General features: G+C 42.4%; 1 protein-coding gene across 1 annotated transcript in view; it reads left to right on the top strand.

Annotated features, from left to right (window-relative positions):
• Nucleotides 1-38: 38 nt before the first annotated feature.
• STX6 (syntaxin 6) overlaps nt 39-19,407 on the top strand; it is a 26,581-nt gene continuing 7,212 nt past the window's right edge. Inside the window, exons 1-7 of the mRNA XM_032796189.2 lie at nt 39-230; nt 4,522-4,691; nt 6,600-6,694; nt 10,135-10,197; nt 11,594-11,716; nt 14,615-14,721; nt 16,166-16,260. Of these exons, the coding sequence (XP_032652080.1) occupies nt 196-230; nt 4,522-4,691; nt 6,600-6,694; nt 10,135-10,197; nt 11,594-11,716; nt 14,615-14,721; nt 16,166-16,260 (688 nt within the window). The 5' untranslated portion in view covers nt 39-195. The remainder of the gene's footprint in view (nt 231-4,521; nt 4,692-6,599; nt 6,695-10,134; nt 10,198-11,593; nt 11,717-14,614; nt 14,722-16,165; nt 16,261-19,407) is intronic.

Raw genomic sequence — 19,407 nt, forward strand, 5'->3', positions numbered from 1 at the left:
AGGAGTGGGCGGGCCCCCGGGCAGTGGGAGGAGATTGGGGCTCTGAGCTCGTCTCGTTGTTCTGATCGTTTCACACGGGGCGCCTGGTGGTGTGGGAGAGGGAGGCCGGAACTTGCGCCGTCGCGGCAGGGACACCGAGGCGCCCCCTCCCCCAGGCTGCAGGGAGGGGCCCGGGCGGCGCTGGTGCAGCTGGCCATGTCCATGGAGGACCCCTTCTTTGTGGTGAAAGGGTGAGTGGGGGAAGGGCAGGGTAAATGGTGAGGTGGGGGCAGGGTTAATGAGGGGGTGGGGGTGAGTGGAGGAGGGGGTCTGGGTTAATGAGATGGGGCAGAGTTAATAGGGGTGAGTGGAAGTGGGGGCAGGGTTAATGGGGGTGAGGATAACTGACAAGAGTGGAGTTAATGTTGGGGGGTTGAGTAGAGGTAAGGGGCAGGGTTAATGAGGGCGTAAGGGTGAGTGGAGGAGGGGGTCTGGGTTAATGAGGTGGGGGCAGAGAGAATGGGGATGAGTGGAAGTGGGGGTAGAGTGAACGGGGGTGAAGGTAACTGATGGGTAGAGTTAATGTTGGGGGGTTGAGTGGAGGTGGGGGCAGGATTAATGAGGGTGTGAGGGTAACTGGCAGGGGAAGAGTTAATGAGAGTGTGGGGGTGAGTGGAGGAGGGGGTCTGAGTTAATGAGGAGGTGGGGGCAGAGTGAATGGGAGTGAGTGGAGGGGGGGCAAAGTGGAGGTGAGGAGGGGGCAGGGTCAGTGGGGGTTGAGGATAACTGATGGGTAGAGTTAATGTTGGGGGGTGAGTGGAGGTGAGGGGAAAGGTTAATGGGGGTGAGGTGGGGGTAACTGGCTGAGATGGTGTGGGGAGGGCTAGTGGCAGGTTAGTAGAGAAGATGAGAGAAATCAGTGGAGGTGAATGGGAACGGAGGGGGGGCGGGTTGTAGGTTTTATGATGTGATAATCTCTGGGACAGAGGAATTCCCCCCCCCCCCCCCGTCCCATGGAATCTCACACTACTCAGTCTTTCTATCCAAAGAGAAACAAACTTCCTTTTAAGTGCTTCTGGCCCCACCTGCCTCATGCTCTGCTCCAAGAGTGTATGTGGGATGGATGATCACATTTCCAGCACTTGATCTGCTCCCATTGAGGTACAATGGACCATGCCATAGTCCACTAGGGGTTTTATGTACTTGAATAAAATTGCCAATTAAATGGGGATAGCTAATGTTTGTGAAAGCTAGTCTACATTTCACAAATATTTTTGTGAACTCCCCACTCTGTTAGTCTATAAGGTGCCACAGGACTCTTTGCTGCCTTTACAGATCCAGACTAACACTGCTACCCCTCTGATACTAGGCAGTCAGTTAAACTCAGGGTAAAAAAAATCTCGTACATACACAAATAATAGTGGTTAGAGAATGAGATGGAGGGGTGGAGTGGAGAAGAGTATTTCTTCATTGCAGAGTTAACTCAGGTGATCATTATTTGGGTGTGACCACTTGAGTCGGCCTAGCTCTAGTTAGAGCAGCAAAACTCTACAGTCCTGGGAACCTAGGCAGGCATTTTGAGAGGAAAACAGCTTTACAAATTTTGGAACCCAGCTGACTGCTGAGAGAGAGAGGATTGGCTCATGAGTTGCCAGTTCATTATGGGTATATAGTGTTCCCACAAGTGTGGCATTGAAGGGTTTGCATGCATTTATTGTACCTATGGCTGGCCTTGCATAGAGAGAATATTTTGCTTGAGGTGAGTGGAGACAGATGAGTTGGGGAAAAAATCCTCTATTCCAGTGGTATAGAGAGATACATACCTATGGGGTGCACAGAGGTCTTCCAGAGGTACATCAGTTCATTTAGATATTTGCCTAGTTTTACAACAGGCTACATAAAAAGCATGAATAAAATCAGTACAAACCAAAATTTCATATGACTTGGTGATACTTCTGTATATACTATACACTGAAATGTAAGTATAATTTATATTCAAATTGATTTTTTTATAATTATGATAATGAGAAAACAAGAATTTTTCAGTACTAGTGTGCTGTGACGCTTGTATTCTTGTGTCTGATTTTTGTAAGTAAATAATTTTCAAGTGAGGTGAAATCTGAGGTACGCAAGACAAATCAGACTCCTGAAAGGATTACAGTAGTCTGGAAAGGTTGAGACCACTGTTCTATCCTAAGGGGACAAGTAGGCAGATGGAAGGAACAGGCTCTTTGAGTTCAGGAGATGTTGGAGGGATATAATTAATATGATGCTAGTCTTGTGAGTCTGTGGCCCTCAGCATTCGTGAAGCCAGTGAGCCAAAGATCTCAAATTGGGGATAATATACAAAAAATTGGAAAGAGGAAGATCAATATTTAGGGAGAGCTTCTGGCATAGGGCAATATTGTGCAAGAACCATTGATGTGGCATGACTTGTATGTGGTTGCAAAGAGTTTGGGCTTGAAGGGGTCAAATAAACTGAAAACTTGCAGTGGAAAATTTTATCTTAATTTCAAGTCTGAATGAAATCATAACAAGCTGAACAGAATTCAGGAATGGTTGAGAGGTACACAGGGAAGCAGAGGAAGGAAAAAGCAGTTGTGAATATGGTAAGAGGGTAAGAGTTCACCAGTGTGGAGGGTGAAAGTGAAACTTGCTTCAAAGATGAAATGGTGTTATGGGAGAGAAAACAAAATTCTCTGGGGTTAGGAACTGGGATATATCCAGGCAAACTTTACAGAGTTTGTCTAGGAGTGTGGAGACTTGCTTATGCTGTGTGAAAGGAGGAGATGTAGCTTCTCTCATGCTGTCCCCTCAGATGACACTAATTCTGCTTTTGTACTCTTCAGATTTAGTGCTGAGGATAGTCTGTAAGCTCATCATATTTAAGTAGATTTTTCCTTTATATGTAACTCTTCTCATCTATGAACATCCAACCTTACTTGAAATGTCCACTTGGAAATATGTTTGGGTACAAAATAAAGAAACCCAAACTTCCATTAACAAAGTTTACTTGTGACTGAGGAAAGCAAATAAGTTGTACTGTGTCTTTGGTCAAAGCTATTACGTTTAGTGCCTCAAAATATGCTAGGCCTTTGATAGGTGACAAATAAGGGGAGGAGAAAAAGGGATGTGCCTTTTATGGAGGGGTGGGCAAACTTTTTAGCCTGAGGGCCACATCTGGGTATGGAAATTGTAAGAAGGGCTATGAATGCTCACAAAATTGGAGGTTGGGTTGCAGGCTGGGGGTGGAGAAGAGAGGTTTGGAGTATGGGAGGGGGCTCCTGGCTGGGACAGGGATTGGGGCATGGGAGGAGGTCAGGGGTGCAGGTGCCAGGCAGTGCTTATCTCAAGTAGTTCCTGGAAGCAGCAGCATGTCCCCCTCCAGCACCTACACAGAGGCATAGCGCTGATGGCTCTGCAGTTCCTGGCCAATGGGAGCTGCAGAGCTGGCTCTTGGGGCTGGGGCAGTGTGCGGAGCCTCCTGGCTGCCCCTACATCTAGGAGCCAGAGGGGGAACATGTTGCTACTTCCAGGAACCTCTCAGAGCCATGACATGCGTGGAGAAGGGCAAGCCTCTGACCCCGCTCCCCAGCGGGAGCTTGAGGGATGGTTTAAAAGGTCTGATGAGCAGGACGTGGGCAATAGTTTGCCCACCATAGTTTGTTTTTCAACTGGTCATGCTTGTCATGTCCTGAGTCCCATTAATTTGAACCGATATTCCACAGGAATGAGGCTAGCAGTATTTGCTGGTAGATGTTTGCTACTTGTTAAGTGGTGCCATCAGCAAAGCATGCATTTCCATGATATAAATTGAATGCACTTTTCCGTGGAGCTTGCAGCAACAGCGAAGGCAGTTCAGTTCAGTAAACTACCATATCTGAATGGTAATATTAAAATCACTAGGGCTACACTGAATACAATCCATGTAAAAACTCTAGGGGGACAATTTCTGCAATTCTTATTGCCTTTGTTGTGAGGTGAAACTATTGTCATAGAGGAGAACATAATGTGCAACTTGATACTACAGTGTTAGCTAGGTTCTTCCCAGTCCTGAGATGAAAGATGCAATAGAAATGCAAAGTGTAATCTGGTTCCTCCATCCAGAGACGAGTATTGACATACCAATATAACTACTAGGGAAATGTGTGAAGATTCTGTTGTATGGCAGAATTGGCTGAAGGATTGGGTCCCTTCAATAATTGGGATTGCTGTGACAGAATTTCATAATGTGGTAATTTCTACCACACTATGGAAGGAGACAAGATGTTGACTGTTTCGCATCCACTGTATGTGAAGAATCTTTCATTTTGAAAAGAGAGGAGGGTTTGGAGGAAGAAGTTCTAGGGATTATTGATGTAGGCAGGTTTACAATGAAAATTAGTGACAACAGTTCCCTGCTCAGGGTTTATCTACGTAGAGAAAAGACTAGAATAACTAATAGATTAGTCAATTTCTCCTTCTTCTGGACAAACCCTTAGTCTTGTTGATACAGAGAATACATGCTAGTCATCCTTTACCTTCCCCTCTTCTCAATTGCAGGGAGGTACAAAAAGCAGTGAACACTGCACAGGGGCTGTTCCAGAGATGGATGGAGCTCCTGCAAGATCCCTCCACAGCTACAAGAGAAGAAGTTGACTGGACCACCAATGAGCTCAGGAATAACCTGCGGAGCATTGAGTGGGACCTGGAAGACTTGGATGAAACAATTAATATCCTTTCTATAGGGCTGCTGGAGTCCTTTGGATAAATCAGATATGAACCTACATAACAGCCAGCCAAGAGATCATTATGGCTCTTAAGGAGTAGTTCTGTCTCAAATATGCATCACACTCAAAATAAATTTCTCATTGGAGTTACTGTTTGCATTAAATTGCGCTATGTACAGTTTAGTTTCGACGACAAAGTCAGTTATCTCAAATTTCAAACAAAGTACTTTCAGGCAAATAAGATGCAGTTTAAAATGAAATGTTCTGTTCACTAAAGCACCTTCTGTTGGATAAATTTATTTCATGCAATTAAGCTTATATTAGATGATTTGGGGGAGGATGCTAGTCTTTCTCCTTCATTTTAAGTTCAAACTTCTGAAAATGCTACACAGTACAGATCAGAGAACCCAAATATTCAAGCGGGAGAGGGAGACTCTGCATGCTGATACATGTCCTGTAGAATGCATTCCTACCATGCTTTTTTCTTTAAGTGGCTGTGATAGGAACATAATCTATCTAGTACTTCACTAACCAAAGTTTTGGAAAGGTCCAGTTACACTTAAGAACATAAGAACGGCCGTACCGGGTCAGACCAAAGGTCCATCTAGCCTAGTATCTGTCTACCCACAGCGGCCAATGCCAGGTGCCCCAGAGGGAGTGAAGCTAACAGGCAATGATCAAGTGATCTCTCTCCTGCCATCCATCTCCATCCTCTGATGAACAGAGGCTAGGGACACCATTCTTTATCCTTCCTGCTAATGCCATTTTGACTTACCCAGAATTATCCCAGTTCCTTTTAACATTGTTATAGTCCAGCTTCACAACCTCCTCAGGCAAGAGTTCACAAGTGACTGTGCGCTGTATGAAGAACTTCCTTTATTTGTTTTTAAACCTGCTACCTTTATTTCATTTGGTGACCCTAGTCTTGTATTATGGGAATAAGTAAATATTTCCTTATCACTTCTTACATCACTCATGATTTTATATACTCTATCATATCCCTTATCCTCTTTTTCCAAGCTGAAGAGGCCTAGCCTCTTTAACCTTTCGTCTTGGATCCTCAAACCCCTATTCATATTTAGTTGCCTTTCTGAACCTTTCTAGTGCTAGAATCTTTTTTGGAGTGACGATAACCAACTGTACACAGTATTCGAGATGTGGGCGTATCATCGATTTATATATAAGGCAATTATATTCTCAGTCTTATTCTCTATCGCCTTTTAATGATTCCTAAGCCTGTTCGCATTTTGACTGCCTTGTGCACTGCGTGACATCTTAAGAACTCACAAATGACGCAAGATCCTTTCCTGACTTGTTGTAGCTAATTACCCCATCATATTGTGTGTATAGTTGGGGTATTTTTTCCAATGTGCATTAGTTACATTATCCACATTAAATTTCATTTGCCATTTGTTGTGCCCAATCACTTAGTTTTGTGAGATCTTTTTTGAAGTTCTTCACCAGTCTGCTTTGGTGTTAACTATCTTAAGTAGCTTTAGTATCATCTGCAAACTTTGCCACCTCACTGTTTACCCCTTCTGTAGATCATTTTATGAATAAATTGAATAGGATTGGTCCTGGACTGACCTTGGGAACACCACTAGTTACCCTCTAACTATTGTTTGCACATTTGCCTGGTACTTGACGTTAGACTTACCGGTCTTATTTGCCGGATCACCTCTACGAGCCTGTTTCTTAAATATTGGCGTTACATTAGCTAACTTCCAGTCATTGGGTACCGAAGCCGATTTAAAGGACAGGTTACAAACCTTAGTTAATAGTTCCGCAACTGTTAATAGTTCTGCAACTCCTATGAATTATAGGAGTTGGGGAGCCCTTTCCGTGCAGTCTGGATATCTAGATCTTCATAAATGCTGAATACCAGTTAAATTATTTCCTTGACTTATTTACGCATTGTTGAAGCAAATCCTCGGAAATTCAATCTTGATGCAGCAGAGCTGGGTGTAAGAAAAGCCTTCATCACAAGCACACGGCAGGTGGTCAGGGTAAGGAGCTTGTCTGCTCATTGTTTGTGGAGGGGATTTTCAGTGATAATGTTTAAAAGCCTATGGCGATTTCAGAGTACTGGAAGTTAGTTCCGCGTGTCAGTCTAATATCAAACTGTTACCTGATTTCTCAACACCCTCATTTTCAGCATAATCCCTCTGATAAGGGTTCCCAAGCCGTGGTCAGTGAAGCACTTGCTTGCAGTCTGCAAAGAGCTGACTAGATTCTACTACTGGCTCTCCTCACTTCCAGCTGCTTCTACAAGTGTCCAGGTTCCTCTTTGGAATGAACTATCTGGAGCCTATGGAAGCAGCTGGAAATGAAGAATCAACATAACTGCCTGTACTACAGCAAGAGGCGGAGAGGAAATGAGCCTAGCTTTGAATGCTGTTTTAATTGTGCTGTGCATATAAAGTGCAAACTTTCAAAGATTCAAAACAAAATCAACTTTCACTGAACCATTTAAAGGTATGTCATGCTATTTACATACCAGGCATCAATTTCCTACCCTCAGCTGTTCTGGTATTATAGCTGTTAAAAGTTACTAGTGTTTAGTTTATTATGGGGGAATTGCGGGGTTTTATTCACCAATGGCTTAGTTCTTGCTTGGATTTTAAAAAGCTCACCTTTGGGCAGATGCATCTAGAAAATTTTGATCTCAAAGATCACTTTCACAAAACTTTAAATACAGTAACTCCTCACTTAACATTGTAGTTATGTTCCTGAAAAAAGCTACTTTAAGTGAAATGATGTTAAGTGAATCCAGTTTCCCCATAAGAATTAATGTAAATGAAGAGGGAAAACTTTTTCACCAGACAGAAGACTATATATACATACACAGTGTAAGTTTTAAACAGTACTATACACAGTAGTGATGATTGTGAAGCTTGGTTGAGGTAGTGAAGTCAGAGGGTGGGATGTTTCCCAGGGAATGCCTTGCTGCTAAATGATGAACTCGGCTGAGCCCCTCAAGGGTTAACACGTGGTTAAGGTAGCCCAGGAGTCAGCAACCTTTCAGAAGTGGTGTGCCAAGTCTTCATTTATTCACTCTAATTTAAGGTTTCGTGTGCCAGTAATACATTTTAATGTTTTTAGAAGGTCTCTTTCTATAAGTCTATAATATATAACTAAACTATTGTTGTATGTAAAGTAAACAAGGTTTTTAAAATGTTTAAGAAGCTTCATTTAAATTAAAATGCAGAGCCCCCCAGACTAGTGGCCAGGACAGTGTGAGTGCCACTGAAAATCAGCTTGCGTTGCCGCCTTTGGCACATGTGCCATAGGTTGCCTACCCCTGATGTAGCCTCACATTCTGCAAGGCAGCTTGAATGGAGGGAGGGGAGACAGCATGGCAGAGAGAAACAGACTGTGTGTGTGTGTGTGAGAGAGAGAGAGACAGAGACAGACAGACATATGTTGACCCCACTCTACATACATTGCCTTTTAAGTAGGTCAGCAAGTTGAGACAGCAGCTGCTGCGAGCAAGCTCCCTGTGTTCTGAGCCCTGTCATATGTCCCTCCTGTGGAGATGGGGTAAAGGGGCGGGGGGGACACCCTGACATTAGCACACCCTCCAATCCCCCTTGCACTGCATGCAGGAGTTCCCAGGAGCAGCTCCAAAGCCAAGGGCAGGAGCAGCACATGGCAATGAGGGGAGGGACAGCTCAGCTGCCTAGCAATTGATAGCCTGCTGGGGGACTGACACAGGGAACTTTGGGGTGCAGCCAGTCCACCCTGCTTCCAAGCCCCCACCAGCTAGCTCCAACTGGCTGCTCTTTCTGCAAGCAGTGGACAAAGCAGGCAGCTGCGAAACAACGTTGTAAGGAAGCATTGCGCAACTTTAAACAAACGTTCTCTAATTGATCAGCAGTGAAACAATGTTAACCAAGATGACTTTAAGTTAGGAGTTACTGTAAGTGAAAACAAAGTTAGAATGGAAATGCAGTCTTAACTATAATGGGAGCAGCAGTTACTACTATAAGTATGGAGAAAAGGTCAGCTGGGTTTAGTTGAGCTTGAATGAGTAGGATAGATTCATATGTGGTTGGGAGGGATTTTTAACAACCAGAAGATAATTGAAGAAGAGGGGAAACTTCAATGTTTGAGAGAGTGTTAACATCTGATAAGTAAATGCTAGTTAAGAAATTCTCTCCCAATTGGATTTAAGATTTCCCCCCCATTGTTTAATATTTAAACACAAACTTTAATTTCTGCTGGTTCTGACAAGATTCTTAGTTGATACTCATAGCAAGCCACCAAATTGTGTTCTTACTGGGAACCAAGTTCTTACCCTATTTGCAGTATTGTTATCTAAGTACAATTCGTCCTGAAGTAGAAACCTGCTTTCTAGGGAACTAATCCTGAAACTGTCAAAGGTAATGGATCCATGCTTATGTGGCTGCCTTTATATTCTGTTTTTTTTTATCTTGAGTAAATCAGGTAAATTCACACTGTCCCCTCTTGTCCAGTCTGCAGTCTGATTAATGTGAAAATAACACAGATCAAGAACACCTCTAAACATAAATCACTAGCATGGTCTTATGTGATTTATTTTTAATTCTTAGGCATTTTAATTTACATAGTTGACTCTACAGCTTTAGTTAGCATTTCTAACAGATTTACTAGAAAGCTCCCTTGTGAAAAGTAATTTGGGGAGGTCCCAGTATATTTGGAATATCTTATGTGGCTTTTATCAGTCGCTGTCTGGAGCAAGAACGCACCGGGTATTCTGGTGATATTGGACATTTGTGCCAGTCTTGAGATTATCATCCACTTTAGTTATAATATTTGGCCACTACTTTACTTTTACATATTCGTGGTAGCAGGGGGTCTCACTTTCAGTATACACTGTTCCGAATGTAACTTCTAGACTTCAAAGTCATCTGCTATCATAGTGGCTTTCATCTAAGGAGCTCAAAGTGCTCATTGGTTAAAGAAGACTTCCATGCACTTGTATAGTGACTTAAGAGAGAATGATATCCATTTTATAGAGGAGAAATTCAAGCACAAGAAGTGGCTTGTCCAAAGTGGTACTGGGGGGGGCGGGGAGGGAAATGCAGGAGATTTAACTTCCAACAGCTAGAACACAGTCCTTCATACACACCACTTGAGAGAATATTTTTTTCAATCAGCTACACAAATCAAGCATTGTTACATCAGTGGAGAATGGGGAGGAGCAAAACCAGTAGTAAATCACTAACCTTTTCAAAATATTCTGCCCCAAGGGTTTCTAGGCTTCATTAAAATTTTCCTTAGCATTAGGGCAACTGTGAATTGTAATGTTACTTTAGTCTTCAAGGATTTTTTAAAGCACATGCCTGTAAGTAAAGGGATTTTTGGTCCTCCATAAAAAACTTGCTATATATGTTTAATTAAGCCATTATTTTAGCAAATTGGCAATAATTTAAAATTTGATCATATCTTTCTCTTGAATAAACAGGAAATGAAGGATCAGATGTCAAATTCATCTGTGCAGGCACTGTCTGAAAGAAAAAACAGGAAGGTGAGAACCAATAGACTGCTGGCTAAAGTGGACACAAGAATCCTTCGAGATGGTTGATAACTCCTTATAGTTCAAGTATAGTAGCTGCTGACTTAAGCTACATGTTAGATGAAAGTACACTGACTTGGCTAAGGGGCTCATGTACCTTAAGGTAGAGTACATTGGTATTAAACAAAATAAATGTCAGTTTCAACACCTGACTGCCAGTATGCATCTTGTTATCCTGTTTCCACTAGAAGCTTTGTTTACAAAAAACAAATATCTGTCTTAAACGAGAAGAGCGTCCATTTAGCGGCCTGTGATCTTTTTGTGGCTAGTAATCAGTGAAAACACATTCTTGCTCTGGTTGTTTTCCAAACCTTTCACACAAGGTAATAAGTTACTAAGTGTTTTTTGCCTCAGACTGCTTATACACCATCCAGTCTTGCATTGCTCCTAGGAGGGAAAAAAATATCCCCATTTCTCAGTGGAGGAATCTGAAGCCAGAGATGTTGAGTCTTTGATCTAGGACTGTAATTCTAGCATTCATGGCTTCTAATCCTATGTTTAGCAATATTTATTTGACTGTGTAAACATAGCAAAGCCTCATTCTAAGAAGAGTCAGGAAAGAGTTGGTGTAAAGGATGTGGTCAAAGTACATGCCTGTAAGTGAAGGGCTTTTTGGTCCTCCATAAAACTTGCTATGTAAGTTATGACAGCAGTGACCAGTAGCAAGTCACCACTGAGATATTAGCATCATGCGTAAGTGAGTTCTCTTGAATGCTGCCTTATTAGAAAAAGTTCTTTGACAATCTGGAATATAGGTATAAAGTTGCAAGTTCACTTAACTCTCATACCATGTTAAATAACACTAGGATTGCCATCCCTGAACCAGGAAGTCCTAGCCAGAACTAATTTCTTAGTCACTGGAGAGAACCAGCAATGTACTCAACCTTTTTGGGGACACTGTTTATTCTCTGTTGGCTTACTGCTTGTCTTCTGTTTTTCCCCTTCCCTGACCTTCTGTTCCATGCTCACACATTATCTGCCATCTGTTAACCTTCTTTCAGTGCCTGGTCCTCTTCTCTCTCCTGACCAAGTAGGTCCAACTGTTCTCAGTGCACTTTTCTTCATATTTGTTCCTTCTCTCCAGCTGCCCAGTTGCAGCAGTCACAGAACTGGGTGACCCCAACATTCCATCCATTCTCCTGTTTAAGGGCCAGCAACTACAGCAATCTCCTGCTGGAATAGGAATAGAGATGGAACGAAAGTGACTTGTATATACTCTGTTTTGAGTAACATGGGGTACTACTTAATTGTCTTTCCTGCTTCCATTTGGAATTTGGGTTTAGGTGAGGTGACATGACCATATATGGAGTATCTTACTGATTAAATTCTCCTGTTTGTATGTATACAGGCACTGCTGGGAGAAAGTGGAGGTCAGAGTTGGAGCTCTGGATCAGATAGATATGGTGTTTTGGATCGAGAGCTACAGTTAGCCAATTCACACTTCATTGAGGAGCAACAGGCTCAGCAGCAGGTATAGTAGACACACCCCACCCATGTACCTATCCGCTCCACCAATACTGACTTGGACTCCTTATTCATTCCATGAGTGGCAAACCCGAGCCCACTTGTTCACTGACACTTTAAAAACCCTTGCACTCCAATCTGAGTCTATGCCGGTTTTATGGGATATGTATGTATCTTTTCATCCTTGCAAACGGTATCTGTAACCCCCCATAACCCAAGCCTGAGTCCAGATGTACAGTACCTTCCCTCTCAACCTGTGTATATTTCATTTCAAACTTTTACTTTAATAAAATTTCCTGCATGATAGTGCACGTGGATCCCTTGCTAATGGCTGTGTAAGGAGATGGTGGTACTGGCAGTAATAGCCTAAAGTCTTCAAACATCCAGTACACATTAAGCCATGAGCCATCTTCTGTGCTCAATATGAGAGCCCATTTGTTTTCAATGTTGGTTGCCTACATACCTGTTGTAGGCACCTAAATATTGACTGTTGTGCTTAAGGTGATCTTAGTGTGTAAGTTTTGGCACACAAACCTTAAAGTTTAGGCTTGGCTGTATAGGCTTGTGTGGAAGGCAACCAAAAGATGTATCCCATCTGGAAGCTGCCACATGCTGATGAAATCCTTTGTGAAGCATAGAAACATAAGGGGGTGGGTAGAATACCTGATTCTGCCAGATTCCTCCATTCCAGTTCAAAAAATGATTCTTCTTTTACATGTATCTGGAATAAAAGTTCATTTAGGGCTGATGCATTAAATACTCCCCTTGATATTGCTGCACTGACTTTTCTTTATCTCTCAAAAAAAAAAAAAAAAAAACAGATGCATTTATTCCACCCCAACTGGACCCTTCACTGTAAAATTTATGTGCAAAATTATAATGCTGACTTGTATTAAATTGATCTGTAATGAAGCCTCTTGTTTTTTAATATGTGCTTTTAGCTTCTACTGCATTAGGACTTTTTGTGGGAGGAAGAGGGAGAGCGGAGATGAATTTTCCATTTTCCCCTAAAGACAGCTTGGCTTAGGTTCATTCTGATCACCTATAGTAAGAAGACTTAATGTCAGAGACCCTCCACTGAGACTGGCTATTGATGCTGAGAATTCACACATGGGCATGGACAATTTCAGCTTCTCCTCTGAGAGCAGGTGCCACTGAACTGAAATGTTCTTTGAGTTAGTGAGGCCCCATCACCTTATCTGAGCACTGTGATTGACTGCAGTAAAGATTAGGACCAGACTCTTGAATTAGGTGAGGAGCCAGCGTGGAATACAAACCACTAGTATTATGGGCTCTGCCTGCTTAAGATAGGCTAATCAAGATGGATGTAACAGCGTACACTTCTAAGGTGATGTAACCGTTACAGCTAAGTAAAATAAGATAAGTTAGCTCTATAAGCTAATGTCTACTACTTTGTGCTTTTGACCATACATTTATGATTTAATAGAAAAATCAATCATCAGCACTGCTAGGAACCATTGTAGGGTAGCTTACTTTGACTGCTGCAAGCCCATTTGAAGAGTTGTGTGGACAGCACCTAAGTTTATATGTAGCTGTCCACACAAGCATAGGTTCTTGGAAGAAATGAAGTGAGGTATTGGTAACGTTCTCCACAAAGTATCTCTAAACAGACTTTTCAGATCTTTAAGTGATTGAATAATCCCAACTACGTACTGACCTTGTAAAGGGCAGCTGATAGATCTTTAAAGTGTGTTTGTGCACCAAAGTAAAATGGTATAGTCTTACTGAACAACTGTTTCTTTAGTGTATTCAGAGCAGAGCTGGCAATTCCCTAGGAGAAACTTAAGGCAGTATTTACCAGCACCCTGTCCTAAAGTGTCCAGGAAGTTCAGCAGCCATAAGGCAAATCTTTTCAATTTGGGAATACATCTATTCAAAACAGGAATATCCACAATATCAAAGTTGGTCTGCTGCTACAGAATGCTGCATGACTTAATGGACCTGGACTGGTAGTCTGCAGCTCTATCACTTCTGATTGCTCAGTGCTTCAAGCCTGCCACTCTGCATTCTTGTTACTTTCATATCATTGAATGTTTTCAACATGTCATTTCAGTTTTCAGTATTACATAGCTTTCTTGAGAAAATATCAAATCAAAATGTATACAGATATTCCAGTGTTCAGTAGCATAATTACATTAATCACAGCCATTTTATTTATTTGTAAAGCCCTAAATCTGCCTTAAGTAACCACAACTTGAATATGTAACTAAAATTAAGTGTAACGTGTGCCTTAATGAAAGTTTTTAAAATAGAAAATGCCTTAAACTAGGACTAACTAATGTTGCCCAGTACAGTAAAACACACCTTTGGTAAATACCTTGCCATTCCTGAGTCAGTCATATCCAATCATTTTAGTGACTAGTTTTGTACTTATGTTAACTCTTAGCTATGCCGACTCTGCAATGCGATCGGGATTCTGTTCCATCGTATGCATCATCAGAATTGCTACTAAATTCCAGTCTCTTCCACCCATTAAAGGTAATGGGATTGCACAAATATGACATCAGGTCTGCAGTAGCCTGCAGAACTGTTCTACTGCTGATATGCAAGATGGCAAGAACTCATCTTGATTCAAAGCCCGCATTGAATTTGCAAGGCTGATAAGGAACAATTCCATTTTACTTGTCAAGTGAACACTTGATAAGGAATTACTGGGACAAATGTGGAACCCAGTCATGCTGCTTTGACAGTCATTCTTCAGGATTGACCAACACTAAGCATTCCTCTGAATTACAGGACTAGTCACTAGAAGTTCAAGCCTATTTCTAAACTCTGCTTGCTGCCCTGCCAGTTTGGACAGGCATGTGTCAGAGCATTCGACTCTGAACCAGTTGTAACTATATGTTGGATTTTAATTGCTTGTTTCCCTTCTCTCTGGCACCAGTTGATTGTGGAGCAGCAGGATGAGCAATTGGAACTGGTCTCTGGCAGCATTGGGGTGCTGAAGAACATGTCTCAGCGCATTGGTGGGGAGCTGGAGGAACAAGCAGTGTGAGTGCTGAGAAACAAACTCCAAGCTGTAGGAGTTCTCAGGAATAAGACATGGGGAAGGGCTGGTGATAACACTACAGTGTAACTGTTGGTGCTCCTGTGCCCAGAAGGGACAAGAGCTATATATTATTGGCTGACTGGGGCTTCGAAATAATATTGTCAGCCTGGTTAGTGACACAGAGGAGATCCCAAATGCTATTCAATTATAGCTGAAAAGTTCTGCCCACACAAAGGATTAAAAGGTAGCTCACAGCTGCAGTTTTCATCCATACATTTATATATAAACTAGATTTCTCCTTTCCAAGTATGTATTCTCTAATCAAATAGTATATCTGGAGTTTCCAGTGACATGGATCGCAGTTTTATTTTCAATAAGACTAGTGGTTCTCAGTAACAGTTAATATAGGTATGAAACTTTAAACACATCTTTTGTGTAACTCTGCGGAGTCTGTACTCCCAGACCACAAATTAACACAGTGGTTCAAGAACTGTAGTGATAACATCATAGGTAACTACATACTAGTAAACAAAGCAAAGCAATAAGAACATAAGAGTGGCCATACTGTGTCAGACCAAAGGTCCATCTAGCCCAGTATCCTATTTTCCAACAATGGGCAATGCCAGGTGCCCTAGAGAGAATGAACAGAACAGGCAGTCATTGAGTGATCCATCCCCTGTTGGCTTGTGTTCTGTTAGAGAGAGAGAGAGAGAGATTTGCGGGGTGGGGAGAACAGAACAAATGGAATGGGAAGGCACAACAAACAATAGAAAACGGTGGGAGACAGGGAGAGAAGAAAATCCTTTTAAAAGCAAAGCAACTGGTCAAGGAAGCTTTAAAACCTTACCTATTCAAGAATAAGTGATAAGTTTATCCTGGTTGTACTTCTCTCTCAAAATGGATTCTTGACAGTGATGAAACAGCTCCGGACAGGTTTTAGTAACTTTCCTACAGCATTTAAAACCAGAATGGTAGGATATTTAACAGCAATTCCAAATCACATTCCCTTATGATACATAATTAAGTCCTCCATGTAAGCGACAAAGCTTTTAACAATGTGACATTTTGGACCTTAAATGGTTTTAAGCCTTAACATGTTTTGCTAAGTTTGGATCAAATGTTTATCATCTACTGCTCACCTTGCAGAGATCACCAGAGCTGGCTTATGTACTGACTTCACACATCAGGGAAAGCCCTTTGAAAATTAGTCCAAATGAGTTCTTTTGCCACCAGAGTAAAACTGCTGGTTGAGCAAATTTTTGTTTTGACACTATCAAATAAGACCCTAAAATGTGTTTTTGTACTTTGCCTGGGGATTGGGTTATTTTTTGTAGGCGTGTGATAGTCTTGTGTGTGTAGTGAAGTCCTTGAGATACATCACTAACTAATCAGTACAAGTTGCTTAGGTTGTTTACCTGACACAGCTCGCCTCTTCTTTGTCCCCAGGATGTTGGATGACTTCTCTCATGAGTTAGACAACACTCAGTCACGTCTTGATAATGTTATGAAGAAGCTTGCAAAAGTGTCCCACATGACCAGTGGTAGGTGGCGGAAAATGGGTTCTGACTTCTAAAACAGGGAATGAAAGCTACATTGGTCTGCGGTCTGGAATGTGCTGTGTTGTCTCCTGGAGCTGGGACCAGTGTCTAGTAGTTTCTCTTAAATAGTATGGTTTTTGAGAGCATGGCAAGACAGGAAGCAGTTCAGTGTATAAATAGCCAGGGAAAGACAATCTTACGCTACTTGAGCTTAGAGCCTGGCAGTTTATAGTTCATGCTGGGACTGTCCTTTTTTTAGCCTGTTCCTCAGCCTTTTTTCACCTGCACGGTGAGAGACTGTACCTTGGGACTACAATTGTAATAGCTTTTGCATCATTCCACTTTCAAGTTTTACTGTAGGTTCCTACAAGCTTGGAGGATGTTTACACATGAAACAAGCTAGAGAACTTTAGTTAAACCCCATGTGAGCAAGTAGCTTTTCCTTGCTATAAAGTCCAAGCAGTAGCTGCCCACAATGTACTCCTGGCATGGAGTTTGGCTTTATGGAATTCTTTTTGTGAATGAAACAAAACCCAGCCTGAATCTTCACTCCAACTGTGGAAACTACACCCAGCCACAGGAATGCTAGCATCTGCCACCACCCAAAGGCTGTGAATAGTAAATCTCAAAGGTGCCAAAGCAAATAGCTTAATTCTAGAGCATGTGAGAGGAGGGAGAGATTATTGAAGGCTTCTGGTATCTTATTGAATTGGTTGCCAAAAAGCACCTCAAATCTAGCAATGCCTCCTCAGCACTCATCTGTATCTTGAATGCCTGAAGCCAATGGTGAGCTCATGCATCCAGCTGGTGAGATTCTCACCTGAGACCTGAAAGACATAAGATTAGTTTCTCTAAAATGCAACAGGAAATGAATGAGAAGTGCTCTAAATTAATCATATTGTGCAATTCATGCTCCAGGTCTTTCCCTGTGCCTCAGTGTTCAGAATAAAGACTCCAAGAACAAGCATAGTTTAACTCTTAGCTTTACACTGGAACAGTGTCAGATGAAAAGCTCCTTGCCATCAGTAGGAGAAAAGATGGTGTCTGGGCAGGCATAGCCTCTGGGGGCGGGTGGGGGAGGAGGCACTACTTGAACCATGAGAGGGGGGTCCCAGAGCTGACAGGATGCCAAGGGTATTAAAAACAGGAAGTATGATTGTGTAGGCTGCCTTCTGACTTCCAGGAAGTGTCACTCCCCAGAGTTGTTTTCATTTATAAACAGTGTGTGTGTGTGTGCTTTATAATAGTCTACCTAAATGTATTATCTTCTCTTTCATGGTTGGTTCATGTATCTCTGGAAGCAGTGGGTATATTACATGAGTTAGATAGAAGAAAGGTACTATCAGCCTGTCAGTGCCCAGTTATCTGACTGCTGCTTTGGGGATCCATTGAAAATCACCACCTGGTACCCTTTCAGACAGTAAGCATCAAGAATCACATGGTGAGAAGTGTTTTCTGCCATATACAAACCGCATCTGAAATCAAACCATTGGATTAATGCAGCATTTGGGTCAGTCCTGCTGGTGAACATTCAGCTCAAGTGACATGTCACTTAGCAGTACAGACAGCTGGCAAACAACTCACTTCAGTGTTTTCTCCCCCAGACACTGGTTTAATGATCAAAAAATAAACTTCAGTTTCCTTCAATTGTTGTGAAAGACTGATGTTTTTAGAAAAGATGGCTTGTGGTTTCTATTAGTACCTGCATCCTAAACTAAGGATTCAGCACTAGAAAAGTTGAGAGCTGTGGGTTTCCATTAGTGCAGCTTTGCTAACTGTAGCAATAATGGAAGTTATGGTGTGAGCATGGTTAGATGAGTGATACAAACAGCTCTGTCTACAGCTTCCACCATTGCCACCAGTTGTGGAACTGCGCTAGTGGTGAAGTATGGGCCTAGCTTTGCCAGTGCAGATAGAGCCTGCAGGGAGCACTGGCAGGGACGTAACCATCTTTCCTTCAGCCTTTAAAAGTGCATTTCATAAAACTGACTTTTTCCAGGACCTGCTCTGATGATGGCTAGAGAACCTCCAGACTTCTTTCCAGGGCTTTGACAAATTCTGCTTCTAAAACTCCACTTTCCTCCCTCCATTAAGCTGCAGGTCTAATGTCGAACTGTATGGTCACCATCCAGATCCCCTCAGGATCTTGCTGTAGCCCCCCAACAAAGAAAGAAGTTAGGATTAGAGGTTTTTAAGGCCAGGGGTAGGTGAAAATAGAAGAGGAGATCAAGGTAATCTTGACACCTTTTAAAGGAGGTTTAACTAATTTTTTTGCTATGGAGTGTTACTTTAAAGGTTATTCTCACTATCCTACTGGTGGCTATTTTCTTGCTGAAATTTCCAGTGTCCCAGAAGTCCTTAGGTGGAAATGAGGGGAGCTCTTGTGCAAAATCTTCCAGAAGCAATATAAAGCATAACGTGTGTGTGTTTTATTTATATATTGTGATGGGGCACAGCCAGATGGCTACAGTAAAGTACTGAGAAACAGGTATGTTAGCCCCAGGCTAAACAAATCCCTAGTACCCTGGTAACCAAATGGCAGTTGCTCCAGGTTAATCAAGGCACCTGCCCCTGACACAGTGTGACAAATCCTCTCTACCTTGTGTCTCCTCACTTATTTGTGTATTCTCTGCTCCTCTTCAGTGATCTTCTCCTTCTTGTGAAATCCACAGTCTGGGTCATCCTTCCTGTGTCTGATCAGGATTGTGGACGTTTGGGTCGGGGTACGGGCTGCCCTCTACTCTCGGGTTCCAGCCCAGGGTCCTGTGGATCACAGCTGTTCTAATAGTGCCTCCTGTAATAGCTGCATGACAGCTTACAATCTTCTGGCGCCTCAACCTCATGGCTCCGCCTCAATAGCATCCCTCTCCTTTATCTCTCACCACAGGACCTTCCTCCTGTGTGTCTGATAATGCTTGTCCTCTCTCAATCTCCAGCAGTACACTCTCTCACTCTCAGTCTTTGCCTCTTGCTCCCAGCTCTCATCACACGCTCCTTTCTTCTCTGGCTCCTCCCTGCCTGACTCGGAGTGAGCTCCTTTTAACCCAGGTGCCCTGATTATCCTGCCTTGATTGGCTGCAGGTGTTCTTAATTAAAGTAGCTATCTCCACGCCATTCTATGAAAGATGCTGTTTTTTACTATTGGCCCAT

The sequence above is a fragment of the Chelonoidis abingdonii genome, chromosome 7 (assembly GCF_003597395.2).
Source record: "Chelonoidis abingdonii isolate Lonesome George chromosome 7, CheloAbing_2.0, whole genome shotgun sequence".
Lineage (NCBI taxonomy): Eukaryota > Metazoa > Chordata > Testudines > Testudinidae > Chelonoidis > Chelonoidis abingdonii.